The sequence below is a fragment of the Bactrocera tryoni genome, chromosome 3, assembly GCF_016617805.1.
Source record: "Bactrocera tryoni isolate S06 chromosome 3, CSIRO_BtryS06_freeze2, whole genome shotgun sequence".
NCBI classification, from domain to species: domain Eukaryota; kingdom Metazoa; phylum Arthropoda; class Insecta; order Diptera; family Tephritidae; genus Bactrocera; species Bactrocera tryoni.
Window position 1 is genome coordinate 34,259,064 of NC_052501.1, and position 21,806 is coordinate 34,280,869.

General features: G+C 34.9%; 2 protein-coding genes across 2 annotated transcripts; one reads left to right on the forward strand and one right to left on the reverse strand.

Moving 5' to 3' along the window:
* Window positions 1-497: 497 nt before the first annotated feature.
* Window positions 498-17,597, forward strand: LOC120771112 (inactivation-no-after-potential D protein). The gene is made up of 14 exons (XM_040098961.1): window positions 498-814; window positions 8,063-8,133; window positions 8,201-8,290; window positions 8,348-8,470; window positions 8,539-8,614; window positions 8,706-8,875; window positions 9,297-9,387; window positions 9,462-9,817; window positions 10,142-10,294; window positions 10,356-10,427; window positions 12,689-12,800; window positions 12,896-13,035; window positions 16,851-17,147; window positions 17,343-17,597. The coding sequence occupies exons 1-14, from the start codon at window positions 787-789 to the stop codon at window positions 17,529-17,531; spliced, it is 1,968 nt and encodes a 655-aa protein (XP_039954895.1). The 5' UTR covers window positions 498-786; the 3' UTR covers window positions 17,532-17,597.
* Window positions 17,591-21,326, reverse strand: LOC120771113 (60S ribosomal protein L23). The gene is made up of 4 exons (XM_040098962.1): window positions 21,244-21,326; window positions 21,040-21,123; window positions 20,852-20,979; window positions 17,591-17,823 (listed from the first exon to the last, which is right to left on the reverse strand). Exons 1-4 carry the CDS (start codon window positions 21,254-21,256, stop codon window positions 17,626-17,628), a joined length of 423 nt encoding a protein of 140 aa, XP_039954896.1. The 5' UTR covers window positions 21,257-21,326; the 3' UTR covers window positions 17,591-17,625.
* Window positions 21,327-21,806: the final 480 nt, after the last annotated feature.

Here is a 21,806-nt window from a genome sequence, read left to right on the forward strand (position 1 = left end):
TAAAAATACATAAAAATTTAAGTAGGCATGTCTAGGTAAGGTGATATCATTTTCTGTTATTTTTTAGAATCGCAAATATTCGCATGCCATCAATATCGATCCGTCTTTGTTGTGTCGGCTTCAACTTGCAAGGCTTCCTTTGTGGCGCAACGATTTCCCACCGCCGTAAAACAAAATACAAACAGCTTGTCTATTTGCCTCTGTAAATTTAAGTAAACGTAATGAATGTTGTATGTAGCAATGAAATTTAACATTAAAATGTTAAACATCAGAAAACGAAGGCACTTTCATAAGATTCACCGTAAAAAGAAATTCGTACAAAATAGTAAAGTATTCTTACAGCTCTTCGTTCGGTTGTATGAACAAAATTAACTAACAGTTAAGCCCTGCCACGGAATCAATAATCGATATCCGTCTAATGTTACCTTCCATATGCGACAAGTATGAGGCATAGAAATAAAAAAATAAAAAACTGAAGACAAACGAAGCTAGTTAGTCAGTCAAAACGGTTTACAAATCAGTTTAGGCGCTATTTTCATTTGGATAGTTCGAGCTCGTCCGCGAGCTCTTCGAAATTTTCCACCATTATTCGACTTTAAATTCTTAAATAGTTACCCCTATATATTACTCGTATATACAATGAACTGAAAAGACAGTTGTGGCAAGTACATACGCGCATAAATATCACATCGGAGTTATTTATTGAACTTATGTTTTTAAAAATATCCTTACGGTGAAAGTAACTAAACTTTAAAACATCATAAGGCTTGAATATTCAATTTCAAAATGGTGCAAATTAACTCTGGCAGTGGCGGTAAGTGATCTTCAGTTCGTGGGCACTCAAATTAATTTCTATGCCTTTTACATATCCGAGCATAAAAACGACCGTTAACTTTGAGTTAGCAATTGCAACTACAACAACGCTGTGAATTGATTATAAATGTTACAATAATTACAAATATAAAAACGTCAAACGCAAGCAATTTTTCGAGAAAATTATCAATGTCTTGTTGGAAATTCGGTGTAGCAAAATGTATATACATATGTATGTGTGTCCTTAATCTCATTGTATTTGAACATTTGTGTGCGAACAAGTCAATGTACGAAACATCTTACATTTTAATTTTGAATTCCGTCAAGACATAACATTGAGAACACAATATAAATATGTAAATTAAAAAAATAAATATTATTTTGCAACAGTCTCGCCTTTATGTAAAGACTGTTGAATAGGACTTTAATGTCTTTAATTTTTTAAATAAATGGCCATCGAATCAATTAGCATTTAAATGTTATTTACTTCAAGCTAAGATTTTTATTTAAGACATGTAATGGCATTATTTTCATCCTTCGTGACATTGTAACCTTACTCACTCTTCGCTTCCAAACAATCTTTTCATGCATGTAAGTATATGTACCTATTTGTAAATCCATTGGTGCCTGAAGTAAACTTTATAGTGTTTTTTTCTCTGTGTGAAGCACCGAAAGAACCACAACTTGACTGTCAAATCAAAATCAGTACTTCGGTTTTCTGAATAACTTGTTTTGTAATCGTTAAACATAGTTCTGTATAAGGAGAGACAATCAAATTAGAATGTCGTGAAGTAATAACAAATTTTCAATGATTTTCATAAGGGAATATGTACATATGTCTCTTGATCTCTTCGTTTAGTAGAATTTATAATTACCACATCAAAGTTATACAAGTATATATGGAATATTTTTCAATGATTTTTTAGTTAAACTATTTTTGGAAATCCGAAAAATTTATTTTTAAATTTAAAAAATTAATATCGACTGTAAAACGATTAGATCACAATTCAAAATGAAACAAAACATTACATTTAAAACGTAATTTTAGTAGATTCAATAGTTCGCCGAGTGGCAACGTTTATGTGAGTTGTTAAAAAAAATATATATTAATATCCATCAAGACAGTGGCGGATACGCAATAGTAGTTTTCGGCCTTCCGAGCGTTTATATATGTGACCTGGTCTACGGAAAGGGGGCTTAGGTGTCAAAAAATCAATTTTCACGAGTTTTTTTTTTCACGAGTTGTTTATTTTTAACAGCTGTTTCCCAGAAAACTAGTTTTCGCACGTTAGCTCCCTTTTCCCTTTTCGTAGACGAGGTCACATATAGTATTTTGGTCGAAAGCAACTTACCGATAAAGCATCAACTGCATTTTGGATATTTCTACCGAAGATTTGTTTCCCCACAATCTGGCTTCAGATCAGAAAATTTACCCAGACAAATAGAGGATTCTTACATTTACACGCTTCAATGTTTTTTACTCTGTGTATGCTATTGTTAGAATATGCAATATTAATTGAAACGTGCATGGTTCGAGACCAAATACGCGTCGAGCAATGTGCACAGCACTTCTATAACCCCATGTGAAAGACCAATACCGCCATTAATTGAACCAATAAAAACGCGCAATACATACATAGAGCTTCGTTTAGATATGGGAAAAGAACTTATTATAAATACAGTCAAATACAACAAATGTTTTCGATATACAAGGTCTGTCGCAAAAGAAACAGAACTTTTTCAATATAACTGTTTCTGGTGGCGCCACCTATTGATGGGTATAAGAAATAAAAAGTTTGATCTCTTGTTGACATTTCGTAAAAAATTTAAGACAATTGGATAACTACAATCGATGTTATCGATCAAAAAGTGACAGCAGCTTTTGTTCATCGGTCGTAAAATGCAAAGAGCAAATATTAAATTTTGTTTTAAACTTGGGAAAACGTTTACTGAAACATTTCAAATGATGAAAAAAGTTTATGGTGATCAGTGCCTATCCCGTAGTAATGTGCATAAGTGGTTTAAGCGATTCCAAGAAGGTCGTAAGGACCTCTGTGATGATCAGAAGTCGGTCGTCTTCAGAAGTCAAAAATAAAGTCAATGCTGATTTGTTTTTACGATTCCGAGGGTATTGTACACCGAGAGTTCGTCCCACCTGGCCAAACGATTAATGCTGTGTTTTACCTTGGTGTTATGAAGCGTCTTTTGTCACGCATTCGTCGTGCTGGATCACAATACCGTGAGGTAGGGTCCTGGCGCCTGTTGCACGATAATGCGCCGTGTCATCGGTCGACGCTTGTCACTGATTTTTTGACAAAAAACTCCATATTAACCATTAATCACTCACCCTACTCACCTGGTCTGGCACCCTGTGATTTTTACCTATTTGGAAAATTTTATTTGCCCATGAAAGGAAACTGGTCTCAGGACATTTCAGCTATCCAAAAGGCGACGACCGATATTCTCAAGAGCATTCCGAAAAATGACCTTAAACACTCATTTGAAATGCTAATTGACCGGGCTAAATGCTGTACAAGGAAACTACTTTGAACAAAAAAATATAACTTTTGAAAAATATTAATTTTTTTTGTTTTTTTTTTTAACAGTCTTGTTTCTTTTGCGACAGACCTTGTATGAAATACATTGATATATTAAAGTAAATATAAGAGTACAGATATGTTAAAGTAAAACGTGGTCAAATCAAACACATTAATGTAGTCAAAATTTGCTAAGCAAGAGTTCCGTACTCAGATTTTAAAAGGCTTACAAATTTTAATGTGATTTCAAATGGAAAAGGGCGGGAAATGCCAACAACTTTATTAAGTCGTATTTACTTATTCTTATTCACTTTTAAAAGAAATGTTGCGTGAATCAACGAACAAGTTTTAATAAAGTATGATGTAATTTAAGTTGATTCTTAAAAAACTGCGTTAAGGGGTCAGTAGGGTAATCTTTTTTCAAAAATTTTTTTTTTAGAAACCCACTTTACCATTGGAAGGTTTCGAAAAAGGCATAAAAATAATAATACCTCTCGACGTTCGGAGAGCTCGGAGTGCACACCTCAAACTTTAAACGAGTTTTTCTCAAAACACACTTTTTTAAACTGACATGATGCAGGTCGAACTACTGAACCGATTTGCTTAATTTTTTTTAAATGTTCACAAGGCGCCTGGCTATCGTCCTTATATTTTTTATAATTTATAGACAATGTTATGACAAAATTTATGTAAAAAACATGAGGAAATATTAAAAAAAAAAACCAAAAACGTTAATTACTTTTTTATTTATCAACACTTTTTCATGATTCTAGTAGGGAGGAAAACCATAGGTACGTTTTAAGAATAAATTGGGTTTTTGTGTTTCAGATGATTCAAACATGAGAAATCGTGTCCGCCAGTGAAAAAACGCATCTCACTCACCCAGCCATTTCTCCGATAAATGTCTTCCGAAAATTCCGAAAATGTCATCCAAAAATATCAAATAAAATCAGGCCAGATTACCCTAATGACCCCTAAATAATTTTTTCATAGAAATGAAATAGAAATTCTTTACTGCCTCGACATCTAGAACATTTTTTAAATTTTAAATATTATCGCAAAAAACCATAATCTAGTTTCTTACTCTTCGTGTGTCACAGTGCATCTCAAACTGCTCGCTACATTGGTTATAAGCTTTGATACCAATTATTTTTATTGCATTTATTTATTTAATAATATTTTTTTCATTGCTTTTTTTACTTTTATTATTTAATTTTGTTCTATTTGTATTTAATATTGTTTTCTGTCATTATGACTTGCAATTTCCCGAATTGTAAAAGGCGAGTCGGAACGCCTTGTTACTTACTGGCTATGTGACGGGCTTGCCCATCTTAAATGTGCTGGACTGACTGGCAGGATATTGGATTCTATTCTTGATAGTAAGGGCTTGGGCTGGTCTAAAATGCAGACCGACCGATATTGAATTATTTAAAGTCTTTAGGCAGGCGCTCAATAATTTTAAGGAGATTGGCCGTGAACTTGAAACCCTTACCGAAAAATTTAAGCATTATGAAATGTTCAAAAACCTTCCTCTAAACGTCCGTCTGATGAAGAGGCCACTGCATCTTCCTTAAAAAGAATGCCCCTAAAATTGACTACATCAATCTTTCTTCCCCTTGTCCTCAAGGAGAGAAGATTTCGTCTGCTCAGAATACAGAAAAACTGTAACTGAACATGGTAAGCGAAAAACTTCTCAGGATCTGCCTCCAAATTACTGTAAGTCAGGTAATAAAAATTTGGTTGTAATACCGCGGAAAAAGTCAGTTTTCATCTCAAGACTTGCTGCGGATACCACAGTCGATGACATAAGGTGTTATACATTATATCATCAAAATTAAAAACGGACGATACAGACATCCGAAAATTTAATTTCAAATAGGAATTGGTGTCCTGTTTGCCGTTAATTCTTCAATTCCATCTGAAGCAGTCGATGTTCCGTATGTAGACTTCATACAATTTAAGTGCATTCGAATTTGCGCTAATAGTTGTCATATCTACTTAACATCTTATATACCGTCTCAATCGGACTTATCTGTATATATGCTGCATGCTTCTTTAATAAATAATTGCTAATAATACTGATTGATGCAATGTCGGAGTTGGGTCTTAACCAAATTAATTTAAGTTCAAACGCGTTTCTTAGATCTGTTCTTAGTTTACGTTGATAACGCTTCAATGTTCTCTGTTGTCCAATGTGATCCTTTGGTTCGGCCACAGGACTTGTATCATCTTGCTTTGGAAATTAATATCGAAACCATAGCCAACTGAGTCCATAACAATACACAAGACCTTTGTTCTCGGTCCAACTTTGTGAAAGCTAATTTTAAGAAGTTTAATTGCGAAATTCTAAAGTAACTTGGCCAGATTACAGTGGCAATATTGAATTTAGTGCATCCCATTTTAAAGAAACTATTTGAAAAATATGTTCCGAAATGTGTTGTTAGTCAAAAAATTAGTTCTAATTTATGGTTTTAGAGAGAGTTATGTAAATAAAAAAAAAGGAAATCTCGTGCTTTTAAACTTTTTAATCAAACTGGTTTAGTTTTTGACTATTCAGAATATTCTAAATTGTGTCGACAATTTGCTGAACTTAACAAAATATGTCATAATAACTATATAAATAATACCACAAGTATATCGTGTGAAAATCACATAATTTCTAATATGTTTGCTGAATTCTTTAGGTCCAATTTCTCTACAAAATCTCCGCATCAGCACAAGTTATGTCCGATTTATGTAATTAATGCACCAACCATTTCCGCAGCAAACGTCTTATATAATTTAAATATGTTAGAACAATCATTTAATTATTGCGCAGATATGATTCCGTCATGCTTTCTTAAAAAATGGATTTATATGGAAAAAGTCATTTATAATTCCCTTGCATAAGAGTGGATTTAAGTCATCCATTGAAAACTATAGGGGAATAGCAAAGTTGAGAGCAATGCCTAAAATTTTTGAAGCAATTATAATAACCTTCTGGATTTCTCCACTAATTTCTTGTTTTCAGTACGGTTTTAGTAAAGGGAAATCTACAGTAACTAATTTGCTTGAATTTGTTTCACATGTTTCAACGGACTTTAGGGAGAATAAGCATACTGATGTTATATACACAGATTTTAGTAAAGCTTCTGATAAAGTAAACCATTCAATTCTTTTGAATAAACTTGATCTTCTTGGATTTCAACAAATATTTCTAAAATGGGTTGCTTCTTATCTGAGTAATATAATTAAGCAAGTCATATTTAACGATATTTTTTCTGACATAATCAATGTTCCTTCAGGCGTTCCTCAAGGTAGCCATCTTGGTCTAATTCTGTTCTTTTTATTTATTAGTGACATATAATCTGTTATTAAGTATTCAAGAGTTTTATTATATGCTGACGATGTAAGACTTTTTAAATTATATACTTTAAATAGTGAAAGATGTCTGTTGCAAACAAACTTTTTGTTAAACAACCTAGTTTCTTGGTGTGTTGGAAATAATATGCCATTGAACCTTAAAAAATGTAAAATGATGTGCTTTTCACGTATGTAGATCAGTAGACCCTACTTCATACGTAAAACAAAGCTGTAGCTTGGAGCAAGCATGCAGTTTTGTTGATTTGGGAGTAACTATGGAGCACAAACTCAATTTTAATAAAGATAAAGGCGCTCTTAGTTTTGTTAAACGTTGATCTAAAGAATTTAGAGATCCGCTTACCACAAAAAATCTTTTTATATCTTTGGCGAGGCCTATATTAGAGTATGCTTCTGTGGTTTGGAACCCTAGTTATCAACTCCTTTCGGAGAAGTTAGAGTCCATTCAAAAACAATTTTTACTTTTTGCCTTAAATCATTTGCAATGGGATTCCAGTTTAAACCTTCCCCTTTAAACTAACCGTTTAAAGCTTATAAATCTCCCTACACTCGCTAGACGTAGGAAGATGCTTGCTACATATGTATAATATAACTTGTAAAAGTCATGAATGCGTCAGTGTGTAGCCCTTCTCTCTTATCTGATATTAATTTTAACGTTCCCGCTCGCTCTACCAGGCAGTTTAGACCTTTACTTTTAAAATTGTTTAGAAGAAATTTTGAGTTAAACGAACCATTCCGCCGGATATGTCACGATTTCAATTCTCATTCCAGCACATTTGATCCAACAGACTCACTCTTTACCATTAAAAAAATTATTTTATCTACTCTTAACAAGTAACATTTAAAAATAATAAACTTACTTTATTCTAATTCTTAATTTTGGCTGTTGAAATTTTTGTTTCTGTAGCTGAGCAGCTTAAGATCGCAACGCTTAAATTATTATTATTATTATTATTATTATTATTATTATTATTATTATTATTATTATTATTATTATTATTATTATTATTATTATTATTATTTATTATGTATATAAGTATCACAATTCAGCAAAAAATTGCAAGACTTTGTTCATAACCATACCATATTTTGCTAGTTTATCAGGGTTGCATATGAGTCGATAATAAAATTAGACAATGGGTCCAAATAAAACCTCAGTAACTACTCGAACAATGTGAATAAAGTTTGGTGTATATTATCTCGACATACTCATGACTACTATAACTTTAGCTCTGACAACTTATCAAATTCGTTCGATGCTAGTGGCTCCCTCTCGTAGAAATTTTTCAGTCTGACTGGTGCTGTAGATTTTTAATTTAATGTAAATTAAAAATATATAATTTTTATTTCAGATCACATTCACACAGTAACTTTGGATAAAACCGGAAAGAAGTCATTTGGAATATGTATAGTTAGAGGAGAGGTGATTAAATGAACAATTTTAATGCCAATAAACTTAACTCCAATTGCTTATATTTTAATTTCAAAAGGTTAAAGACTCACCAAACTCAAAAACGTCCGGAATTTTTATAAAAGGTATAGTCCCAGACAGCCCTGCCCACTTGTGTGGAAAACTAAAGGTGATTGAAATATCAAAATGTTGTAACTCCTACTGAATGATAACTGATAACCTTTAGGTGGGAGATCGGATATTGTCGTTAAACAATAAGGATGTGCGAAACGCTACAGAGCAAGCGGTAATCGAGCTAATTAAAGATGCTGGCATCAAAATAAATCTTGAAATTCAAACTTATGGGAAGGTATGTTTAGGTCTTTGGTCTTTAATAACACCTAAACGATTCGTAAATGTTTATTTGCATTTAAATAGGATGAGAAGAAAACGTCGGAACGTGATCAACGCAACGAAAATGGTTATGTGCAAGCCAAAGCAAAATTTGCTCCAGGTGCTTATACATTTACAAGTTTTAAATTTGCAAAAGTTATTTTAAATTATTTGAAATTAAGTAAGTAATTATGGAATCATATTTCTTTAAGAACCGCCAATGTCGGCGAATAAAAGTTCGGCTCCGAAAGAAACCCCGCGAAATCCCGCGTTTTCCGCTTCCATTCGCCAGAAACCAGCTTCGAATTTTACAGCCAATGATGAGGATGACGAGGACACACGAGATATGACTGGCCGAATTCGAACAGAATCTGGATATGAGGTAATATAACTCATGCTTAATTGACTTACAGGAAACAATTACATTTCGTTACTCCAATTAAAGAAGCTACCACTTTTTCCGAACTATCAAATTTTATTTTTGACAATCCCACTGCTGCTTTTGAAAAAATTGACATTTGAAAAAAATTTTAGAAGTATTTTCTTAAATAGTTGGAATTTTAATTGCCGTTCGCTTTACAGATTTCACTAAAGTCTTTAAAAGAGTATTTTTTCCCAATCGATGTAACTTTGATTCAATTTAGTTCTCGGTTCACCACCTTTAGTTAGGAGTTAGTCAAAAACTCCCTGACTCTATATTTCTTCTTTATTTAGCAACAAGTTGCCATATTGAAAGCTGTTTCATTTAGCATTTTAATTTTTAGTTTAACACTTACATACATACACATAATAAATTATTATAGATTGATCGAGCGTCCGCCGGTAATTGTAAACTCAATAAACAAGAGAAAGAACGAGACAAAGAACAACCCGATGAGTTCGGATACACAATGGGTATGAAGATGATTATTTATTTAGGATTTTCTCGGATTTGGATGTACATATATGTGAATATTTTATTGTTGCAGCGAAAATCAAGAAACGTTATAATTTAATGAAAGATTTGCGGAAAATAGAAGTGACGCGCGCGCCGAATACCTCACTAGGATTGGCCTTAGCCGGCCACAAGGATAGAAGAAAAATGGCTTGCTTTGTAGCTGGAATAAATTCTAATGGCCTATTAGCTTCGTTGGATATAAAACCGGGCGATGAGATACTCGAGGTGAACGGAAATGTTTTACAGAACCGTTGCCATTTGAATGCCTCAGTGATATTCAAAAACATCGACACCGAGAAAATTATCCTTATAACATCACGCAGAAAAGACAATGATGAAGGCATATCGGTAAAGCCCATAAAGAAGTTCCCCAAGGAAGTCGATGATGTAAGTGGCAATATAAACTCATAGTATTTCAAATATACTTGTAGACTGACTTCTAAAATGTATCATAGCAAAGTTTAAACATGTACACTTTGTGCAAAAGAAATATTATGAAACAAGGGTGAAAACTATCTTGACTTAAAGTTTTACCTTGCCTATAGTTTTGCTATTCTTACATTGTAGTCAACGTTTTTGAAGTCAGTTTATATACATATATATATATATATATATATATATATATGTATATTATGTATATATGTACATAAGCATGTAAGTGTTAACTTTTGAATAATTTACTATTCGCATTATTTTCTTAATCTTTTGCAGACCAAGTTTTTATTTGATTTATATCCCAATGCCCGTTCAGTACAAGTTAAAAAGGAAGGATTTTTAGGCATTATGGTTATATATGGAAAACATGTCGAAGTGGGCAACGGTATATTCATATCCGATTTGCGTGAAGAATCCAATGCAGTAGCGGTAATAAATTGCTTAGTCTTATCTTTTTTGAAATTAAAACCGGTAATACACAACCTTACAGGCTGGAGTAAAAGTCGGTGATATGTTATTAGCTGTAAACAAAGATGTCACTTTGGAATCAAATTACGATGAGGTATTTTTGAAATTAATAACTATTAAATATCGAAAGTAAAAAAGACGAATTTCTATTTCATTACAAAAATGAAGATTTATATTATACTATATTATCATTGTGACTTGTCAAACGGACAAAAACCATTCAGCCTTGCCAAGTAACTTTCTTGCTGCGGATTTCACCCCTTTACGTAGGTTGCTATATATATTTCTGGCCTAATAATGTAAATAGGCATATTTATCAACGAAAACGGTTTTTTTATTTTATTTTTTTTTTGTTTTTTTTGTTTTTATTTTTATTTTTTTTGTCGATTGCTGTTTTGTTTCGGGCTCATACGCATAGATCCATGATTCGTCACTTGTGACGATCTTATAAACGTCTTTTGAAGCACCGCGATCGTATTTTTTCACCATTTCTTTACACCAATCCACACGAGCCTTTTTTTGAGCGATTGTCAAATTGTGCGGGATCCAACGAGAATAAACCTTTTTTACGGCCAGGTGTTCATGCAATATCGAATGTATGCTGGTGGGAGAAATGCACAGGCATGCCTCTATCTGAAGGTATGTTACATGACGGTCTTGCATTATCAGTTCACGTACGGCATCGATGTTTTCTGGCACAACGGCTGTTTTTGAACGACCTTCACGGAATTCGTCTTTGAGCGAGCGTCGGCCACGATTGAATTCGTTGTACCAGTTTTTCACAGTGCCATAGGATGGTGCTTCATAGCCATACAAAGATTTTAGTTCATCGATGCACTCTTGTCGTGATAATCCACGTCGAATGTTGTGAAAAATGATCGCACGAAAATGTTCACGAGTTAATTCCATTTTTTGGCCGAGATGAATTTTTTAATTCCCTGTAAATAAAACAATTCACGATTAAATCACAAAACGTTCTGAGTGATGTTATGCTAAAAAATGTCAAACTTTCCAATGGAAATGTCAGATTGCACCTGGCAACACTTAGTGTTGCCCTAGGCCAGCATATACATATGTATATAGCAGGCCTCGTATGCTCCTATTCAGTTGGGTCGCTATAGCTTACTCACGTTAATGGCTTTCCATCATGTTTATATGTATTATACTGTCTAGGTTATAAAGATATAATGAGATCATATGTCCCAACAAAATAATTAAAAATTTTATTTTAAGTATTCATTCTCATAGCGGAGTCAATTTATAAAATTAATCTTAAGGTTTTTTGAATACTTGAGAAATATTGTACAAGGTGCTTTCCAAAATAAACAGGACTTTTTGAATCTAGCGCCCCCTGGTTGTGCCATCTATATGTCGACTGGTGCGTCAGAATCTGTTATATTTATCGAATGTCCAGTGAGAATTTAATGACATTTCATTGATTGGAAGTAAAGTTATTGCGTTTTAAGTGTCAGTATGTTTGTGTTATCGGTGCGAAAATGAGCTTCGAACAAAGTGCCAACATTACATTTTGTTTTAAAATTTGTAAAACTTTTACCGAAACGTTTCAATTGATGAAACAAGTTTGTGGCGATGATTGCCTATCCCGTATCAGAGTGCACGAGCCGTTTCAACGTTTTCAAAGGGGTCGTGAGGACATAAATGACGATCAACATGTGGGCCAATTACAATCCGCGATCACCGGAAATTCCATCGAAACTGTGGGTGAATTCATCAAAAATCAGCCGAAGTCATCATTGAAATTCATGCAAATGGAATTGAACATCTCCAAAACATCGATTTATCGCATTCTGACCGAACATTTGGACTTACGAAAGGTGTGTGCACGGTTTGTTTCGCACAAATTGACTGACGACCAAAAATTGCTCAGAATCCAACATTCGAAGGACGATTATTTGACGAAAAATCACATTTAAACCATTAACCACTCCCCGTATTCACTTGATATGGCACCGGTCTGCAGACGTAGAAGCCATTCAAAAGGCTTGCACCGGCATACTGGCGGCCATACCGGCCAACGAGCTAAAACACTCGTTCGACATGCTTTTGGGCTGTGAAAAAAGCTGTATTGAAGCAGAAGGAGACTATTTTGAATAAAATTAATTGATTTTGCCGAAAAACCATTTGTTATGTTTTTTTAAGTCCTGTTTACTTTGGAAAGCTTCTTGTATTTACGAATCACATATTCTTGAAAATTATGTATATTGTTTTAAACCCTGCTATTTTTCTGGCTCATATTCAGTGTGGTTAAACATATGTACATACATATGTAACTGTAAATATAGAAATAAATTAGAAATAACTTTATAAACTAACAAATATTTTCAATGTTTTAAGGCCGTTGCACTAATAAGGCGTGCTGAGGGTATAGTAACACTTGTTTTGTTGACTCTAAAATCGGAGGAAGCTCTCAAGGCCGAAAAAGAGGCTGCAGAAAAGAAAAAAGAAGGTTTGAATTTTTTTTGATTCAGAAATTTTATTGTCTTCCCACCTTGGTTATTAAAGAAAGAAAAATTAAACGTATAACATTTATAACCCAAACAGAAGCAAAAATAGAAGCTGAAAAGCCACAGGATCCTTCCGTTGCGGAAATCAAAGTCAACAAGAAAATTCTAATTGAACTGAAAGTTGAAAAGAAACCTCTTGGAGTCATAGTTGTTGGAGGCAAGAACAACCACGTCAAGGTAAGCATTCAAAATCATGATTGCTGCTACGTAAAGTTGCTCTAAGATTTTCATCTTTTTGTATTCTTAAAACTATTTCTCTTCTTTCTATGACACGATTTAAACTGATTTCGAAAATGTACAGATTTATCCATTAACTCTTTGAGCGACAAAGATTGCAGAAGTTTTCTACCACTTTTTCACACCATATTCCATTCACATGCAGAATTTTCAGGTTAATGAAGTGAAATTAACGACAAAACGAGTAGAAACAGAAAAACTTCACCATAAAATCTGGCATGATGGAGCCATTAATCCGTTATATCATTTGTTACACATTTAAACTTGTTATTAACTTGGAATAAATGAAAATGCTTGTGGTTCAAAAAATTTACCACCTGAGTTAGTTACCAAAAATAAGGTATAAATTTTAGACCGGTGCTGCTCAAAGAGCTTACACGATTTTGTTCAAATATTTAATTTGTTATAACACATTGACACTTCGCACAACTTTCTTATAACGGTATATTTCGAAAATATAAAACATGCTACATATAAGTCTCTGGCCATTGACGAGAAAACATGACATTAGGTTTCCTAGATACCAGTATTTTACAGAGTTCAGTTAAAAAATTTTAGAAGAGGCGCGGAATGGTCATATTTAGGTAAACTTTTTGTTAATATGGGATTAGCAATGTTCGAAGCCCGTCTATACCTATTCTGCCCCGCAAATACTGAAAATGAGGATATTCGCTTCCGTTTCCAATACATAGGTCATATTCATTAACGAGTTAAAATGTGATAAAAGTTGATGTTTCCTTATTGAAACGGAGCAAAACATTCTCCAACTCTACACGCGGTTGTCTTACTAGCGATATCGGTCGATATCTTCCCTCAGTACTAATACGGGTGTAACCGAACATTTCATACTCTTGCAACTTGCTAGGATCAAAGGCGGGAAAATACCTTCAGACGCATAACGTTTGTAAGTTATATGGGGTCAGGGGCCAGTTTTCACCTGATTTTGTCCATTTTAGGCACAAAGATGCATCGTTATTAGAAAAACACACTCGCTCAATTTTATTAAAATACCTCACACGTTTGCCGATATATGCGATATAAAGTCCACTGGAAGAAATTATTGATTCGATTCAATCCATTATTGACAGAACAGGCATGCTCCTATTATTCATAATTATTTGGTCATAAGGTGACATACTTGAAGCACATTACTTGAGCAAAATTTTATCAATTTCCACGACAGTCGGTTCTACGCACCGAAATTGACACGGCCAAAGGCTATTTTTTCGGCGATCTAACGCCGTTTGGATCGGTAACTGTTAAACTAAGTTTGTCGTATCAGAGCAATGCCTTGCAGCAGGGTTGCTCCATATCCTCCTGGCTCGTGCTGGCATTGAGTCCAACCCGGGCCTTTAGGAATTTTTCTGCTGCGTTTGCAACGGATGGAGCCTGCTCAGGCCTTAAGACTAATAGGGAGTGGACCACGAGTTACGTGGCCCCATGTTGCCAACGCAACACTGCGACACTAACCTCTACAGCTATGCAATCAGCACACAGTTCGCGCGCTGCGTCGCCACTCACCCGGAGTGGCCAACAGAGGACCTCCACGGTCCCCAGAAGCTCAAACAGGCAACATAGCTCCCATCCCGATTTCTCCTCCCCCCAACCTTCATCCCGCTCCAATCCTCGTGCAAGAACCACTCAGCAACTCCTTGCTCCTCGCACAGTCTGTTCCATGTGTCAGACCGTCATACGTCGGAACGTCACATCAGTGAAGTGCAATTCTTGCACTTTCTGGTGTCACTTCCCGGCATGTTCCGGCCTGCGCACCCCATACTGCAGGAGTCTGCCCCCGCAACACATAACAATGGCGTCGCCAAACAAAACCACAGTGAGACAACCGCCCCTGCGGGTTCTACAGCTACAACAAACACCACCTACACGCCATTCCCTCACCCCCAGGATCACCCACGATCACCCGCGACAAACCCGCATTCTTCAATTCAACTACCACGGACTCCAGCGCAAGATCGAGGAGATAGATGCACTTATGAACCGGTAATGCGTATCGATAGCTGCGGTCCAAGAAACCAAGCTAAACAACCGTTCAGATCTTCTGAGTTGTGACTGTTTCAACGTTATACGTAAGGATCGTGAGCGAGACAATGATGGTGGCTTAGCCTTCATATTGCACAACACCGTGCAATATCGTCTAATCGATGAAGACATTGACCGCAGGGATACTACCCTAGAATGTCAGGGCTATCCGATCAGGCGATGTCGAGCTCGAAATATTTAATACCTATATACATCCCCCCAGTTACATGTTGCCCTACAGGATATCACCCGAATATAGGTGCGCCACTTCGTGGTGAAAACCCTCTGATACTAGGCGACTTTACGCGCACCACGATCTTTGGCATTCCTGCCTGTCAAAGGATCGTAGGGGGATGGAGATTGGCGATTCAACATTCTACACAATGAATGACGAAGCCCCCACCAGAGTTATGGGCACCTGTAATAGCGCGCTCGATATTACCATTGCTAGTGGTGGTATGATAAATAGCATAACCCGGCTCTCGCATCAAACCATCTGCACATAATAATCTGGATCGAGAAACCTCCCGATTTTGTTGCTGTGGACAACTGCACCTTCGTTAACTTTAACAAAGCTAACTGGGTCGGCTTCATAGAATTTACTGAGAGCACCTTCAACACTCTACCCATTCCTTCGGACGTATCCGTTGGGGAACGTCGATTCCGCAAGGTGATCGCAGCAGCTACCGCTCGCTTCATCCCGGCTGGAAGAATAGCGGAACTCCGCCTCAATTTCCCAGCCGAAGCAGCCGTTTTAGCTAATGAGGGCGACACCTTTCGCCATGCCGATCCCGGGGATCCCCGAATAAGGGATCTCAATTTGGAGATTCGGCGATTGGTAAACCAGCATATGCGGACGAAGTGGAAAGAGCACTGGAACATAGAAATTTTAAGTTACTTTTATATGCCGATATCGATCGAGTAGGTCCTTTTCATCGAAAAATGAGCGGTACTACACCCAACGTCCATTTTTGACCCCGGCACCTATAAAGCCACTTTGTATTATCCCAGGTGTAAAATTTAATGCCTCTGGTTTATTTAGTTATTGATTTATCTCGTTTTTAGTAGTTTTTAACATTACCGTTATATGGGGAATGAACGGGTGTATGATCCAATTTCATTCTTTCACACTGTCGGTAGGGGTTATAGGATTTATTTTGAGTGAATTCGTTGATTTCAGCTTGAATGGTTTGAGATATACATATCTACATTAAACTTATTAAAGGGCGGGATCACGACCACTTTTTCAAAATTTTTAGCTCACAGGTGCCCCTTTAGTGCTTAGTTATGGCATTTTAAAGGTTTTTGTTTAATGTCGTTTTTTGGGCGAGGCAGTGGTCCAATTACGCCCATCCACGAAGTCGATCCCTCTTTTCGCCAAGGAACCCGACTACCGGATTTCATTACATCTCAATTTTTACTCAAGTCATCGCTTGCACAGATGGACAGACGCACAGACAGACACTCGGATTTCAATTCGGCTCATAATCCTATCCTAACCCTATACCTATCTCGATTAACCATAGGTGATACACACAAGAGATGAACGAAACTATTATACTCTGTAGCAACTTGTTGCAAGAGTATAAATTGATAAACGTTTCTCCTGCTGATTTAAAAGACAAAAAAACTGCAAAAATATCTAATTTTCGGCTCTAATCCGACCCAGCCGATCGTCCTTAATTAATCTTTAAATTGTAATCTATTCTATTTTGCAGACCGGATGCATTATAACCCACATCTATCCTGATGGAGCGATAGCAGCAGATAAACGCTTAAATATTTTCGACCACATAGTGGAAGTTAACAGCAAGCCAGTGAATTGCAGTGAAATGACGACGCTAAAAGTGCACCAAATATTCCACACAACGTACGAGAAAGTTGTAACATTCCAAGTATTTCGAGCTGACCCGTTGGAAGTAGAAAAGTTCAATGTTGAATTTATAAAGAAACCAGGAAAAGACTTGGGGCTTTCATTAGCACCAAATGATCGCGGCTGCACAATTTCCGAAATTGTAAGTTTTTTTTACTGAAACTTAATACCAATATGCAATCATAAATTATAGAAATTTGGATTACAAATCACGTAAAGTTAAAAGATACTCAGATCACAACGTCATGAATGAAAAAATGTAGTTGCTTAGAATTTTTAAGAATTTTGGATAGTTATATGGAATCTTTGAATTTTACTGTTTACAACTCGTTTTCAGATACCTTCTGGCTACGCTGAGATTGATAATAAGTTACAACGTGGTGATATCATAACCAAATTCAATGGTGATTCTTTGGAGGGGTGCACTTTTGAAATATGTTACGCCTTGTTCAAAGGAGCCAATGGAAAAATTTCATTGGAAATTACAAGACCTAAGCCTACATGTCGCACTGAAGCGTCAAAATAATTCAAATAAAAAATATTTGTATATTACATTTATATGTAATTGAAATAAACAATGCGATATATTTTAGTTGGTATCATATCATTTATTTAAAACATTATGCGATTGAACTGGCATTAGATGCAATACGGGGCCACAAGTCAGCACATTCTTTCGCAACAGGTCCAGTGATAGCAGAACCTTTCATTTCACCTTTATTATTCACTATAACCCCCGCATTATCTTCAAAATATATGAAAACACCATCCCTCCTTCTGAATGGTTTACGTTGCCGGATAACTACAGCTGGCATAACCTTAAAAGAAAAAAATATAATTATTATTAAGAGGAAAATTTTAAAATGTCCTACACTCTGTAATACATATAATGCGTTTTACATTTATTATAACCATTTATACCAAATAATATAATATTTGATAATATCTATTATAATGATAATTATTTGATAAAGAAAATAATTATTTTGGACAATTTTTAAAACCACACGGATTTGAGTAAGACAGTTGAGCATAGCCGGTTGTTAAAAAAACATTAAACTTATAAAAACTTTATTAAAATAAAATGTCCACGGCTATTTTGGAAATGAAGGGAAATTAAAAACCAAGTTCACTCAATAGTGACAATTTTACTCTTTTAGAAAACAAGAAAAATCCATATTGAAAGGAACGCATTTTATCCAGTGATAATTAAAAATTGTAACAGCTCTTCTTTAATTTCAAAACATAATTTGCTTCGAATGTTTATTAAGGAAAAAAGAACTATCATCAGGTATACAGACAAGAAAGTGTACAAGATGAGTCCGATAGACATATAAGTGTAATATATTAGATTTTATGTACAAATGTATATATGGTAAATGAGGGGTTTTGCATTTCTCTTCATACAATAACGTTAATCTTCAAATTTTTGTTGTTGCTTTGAACCTGAAACAACCTTGGAAAAAAAAAATGAGAACGAAGTCAAAAAAGCAGTTTATACCCCGACACCGACATCAAATTTTCGGATCTGGGCTAGATAAATAATATTACATTTTAATATTCTTATTCGAGGTCGAATTTGAGCAAATGGGATGTTTAAATTATTGTTAAACCTTTAAAACTGAGAGAGCAAAGGATAGTTATTAAAAATAGATTTCAGAAAAATTAAAATTGGAAGTTATTTACAGAATGATATTATCCTGCAAAAATTGGTCGCTGGAAGCTGAAAAGAGGAGAAGGCACAAACAAACTTCCGATAAGCACAATGAGCTCATCACAAGAATCGTTAAAAGGTGCCCATTCACGATTTCCAAGCAAATAAAAAAATAGTTGCAAAAGCCGTTTTTTAACGAATATAAACGAGATTGAAACGGGCACGATTATTTGAAGCAGTTAGAAATTTTAATGCCAGAATTGGATTACCAAAGCTTTAAGATGAATAAAGATTTAGATACAATGATGCTATTGGGCGTTATCCCACTTTCTTGTTTTTTTTTTTTTAATTTCGGTTTTTTTGACGTTAGGATATACTTCAAGATTACGAATTAAACGACGGTAACAACGACAACGGGAGTAGGGCCGAATATGTTAGATTATCCCCTAATCAGCAAGTCAACGCTAAATATACAACGAAGGCCATAAGGTATCGAGGCCCTAAGATGATATAATGCGGATGTTTTTCTTGTAGTGGTCTTTGAGCTCTAATAAAGATTTCATATGGATACCATTTAATTATTATAAAAATAATCTGGAAGGCTTAGTCAAAAAGGATATGCCCATTGTATGGGTTAATCAACAGGATAATGACCCAATGCAAAACTCGAATCGGTAATATGGTAGATTGGTCGGCATTAGACTGCTGCGCAAGTGCACTTGATATCACCGAAACAAGGAGTGACCTATTGCATTAACGTGTTTGATATCATTTACAGCAAGGTGAGCAGTGAATTTGAATAGCAACGAAGGACACAAACTTTAGATGTTTGAAAGGCAATGCCATGTCAAACATTGCCTTTATTGCCTAATATCACATACTTGATTATATGTTTACAGCAAATGTGGAAAATGTTTTCTACTATTAACTACTACTTAACTTAAATATTATAGGAGTCAATAATAGATAATAGCAATATGCACAAATATACTGAAAAAAAATTGAAAATGTTTTGTTGCACTCATTGCAATATATCTTGAATTTCATTTCCTTTGCCTTTATTGTCGTTTCCTGTAGATTGTTTTGAAACAATGCTTGGAAAGAAAATTGTCAAGCTTTTCTCAGTACTCACATGATGTGTTATGTTAAACGAAGGAATGACTTGAAGCACGGTGTAAGTCGACTTGTGCAACTGTTTAGTCGGCCATAGTCTTCGGACCTCTATCCAACCGAACAAAATCATATAACCGGATATGAAAAAAGGTACGAGGAATGCCGAAACAAAAAAGTTTTCAAAGATTATGAAATTAAAAAAAAAATGTTTACTTCTCTCTAGATGACACGTTTATATATATTCTTTGCACTCCAGACGTACATAATTAAAAAACGTAAAGAAACAACTTAGTACAGGTTGTGTACATATCAGCACAGTAGACAAATTTTCGTATAGTTAATCCTTTTTCGTTACCTTTTCGAATAGTTCGGAATGTTTTGGGCTGAGTAATAAAAAAAAGCAAAAAGTGTATTCATGTCTGCAAATGTATACATTTTTTTCGGGAGAACTTCCTCTATTGGCACATGTCCATTTTAACCCGTGACGCCAAAGTTATCGTCAGCAATTTTCATAAAACAAGAAAAAATTTAGTGAAGTGTTACTAGATAGAAAAGTTAAAAATGTATTATAAATTGAAGAAGTGCGCCCTTTAAATATTTGATCTTTAAACGCAAATATCTTATAAACACATTAGTCCGCGGCACCTATAAGAATCTCTTTGAAGAACCCCCTCTATCCATACATACCCTCTATAACCCTGAAATCGGGAGATGCTAATCTAAAATTTATGAAAAAAAAATACACACTACTCTAATTACCAAACCCGGTGTTGAATCCAAAACATCGTCGTAAGTGTTAGATAAAAATTATTCCCAGTAAATTACAAAGTGCACATAAAACATATTGTCATTTATAATTTCCTCAATTGTCCTACGACACCAAAACTGACCCGCGTTTTATCCGACAAAAGACTATTATTTCAAGAATTCAACTCTACTTGGATTGGTATGTAATACCAATTTACAAGTTAAACCCTTTTCCTCAACTCTCAGACATACTCTTAGAGAGTGAAATACACAAATTCACATAATTAATAAGATGCCTTTGACCGTAACGTGACTTTGATCCAAAAACTTACCTTCTTTCTTAGCTCAGGTTTACCCTTCTTCACTGTGGCTACAAACATATCACCTACACCAGCAGCTGGCAGACGATTCAAACGACCGCGAATGCCATGTACAGCAATTACAAACAGATTCTTTGCACCTAAAGTACAATTTAAAAATTAATGAGATTTAAACACAGAATAAATAAAGGGTATCGAACCTGTGTTATCAGCGCAATTCATCACGGCGCCCACTGGCAGACCAAGTGAGATGCGGAATTTTCCACCCGCGGTACCACCACGTCCTAAAACACACAATTGAAATATTGATTACTAGACATTCTTACACATTTTTCTAACAAATATACACATTAATAAAACAAATAACTCGGTTAAATTCCACGATTTTTCCCGATTATTTTTACCTCTCTTCGACATTTTGCTGCTTGCTCGGTAAGAAAAGGAAGTAAAAGAAAGAGAGCGGGCAATTGGCAAGCAATGCTGCCAACTGTCAACTCTGACATTTTACAAAAAGACCAATAGCACACATTCAATCCGAATAATTATACGGCATTGGCAGCCAAATGTGGATGCTATTGCATTATATCGACTCAGCCATGATACAATTATAGAAGGTTGTATAGAAAGAAATGTTCTTATCCACAATGTGTTTTTTGTATATCTGCTGCATTTTATATTTACATATTGACGAATTTGTGTTATTTAAAATCTATTCGTGTTGAGTTATCACTCATAAAACGTATTTTAGTAATAATGGTTGAAATCTTTGAAATTTTTGTATTTGAATCATAAAAACAAAACGAAACTGCTGATTTTGAAATTATGAATCCAATTACTTTTGAAAAATTGTAGTTTTTGGGCTTTGACAAACTCTTAGAATATCATTTACGGGAATATATTTCATTTTTACCATCTCAATATTAGTTGATAATATTGTATAAATAATTTACAATTTACATACAGCAAA

Excerpts from the sequence above, each read along its gene's own strand:
- LOC120771113 (XM_040098962.1), bottom strand. Across the intron at positions 20,980-21,039 it reads GAATTGCGCTGATAACACAG|GTGCAAAGAATCTGTTTGTA; the intron begins GTTCGATACCCT and ends ATTGTACTTTAG. Across the intron at positions 17,824-20,851 it reads AACCTGAGCTAAGAAAGAAG|GTTATGCCAGCTGTAGTTAT; the intron begins GTAAGTTTTTGG and ends TTTTCTTTTAAG.
- LOC120771112 (XM_040098961.1), top strand. The coding sequence starts at position 787 with ATGGTGCAAATTAACTCTGGCAGTGGCG. Across the intron at positions 9,818-10,141 it reads TCCCCAAGGAAGTCGATGAT|ACCAAGTTTTTATTTGATTT; the intron begins GTAAGTGGCAAT and ends AATCTTTTGCAG. Across the intron at positions 17,148-17,342 it reads GCTGCACAATTTCCGAAATT|ATACCTTCTGGCTACGCTGA; the intron begins GTAAGTTTTTTT and ends ACTCGTTTTCAG.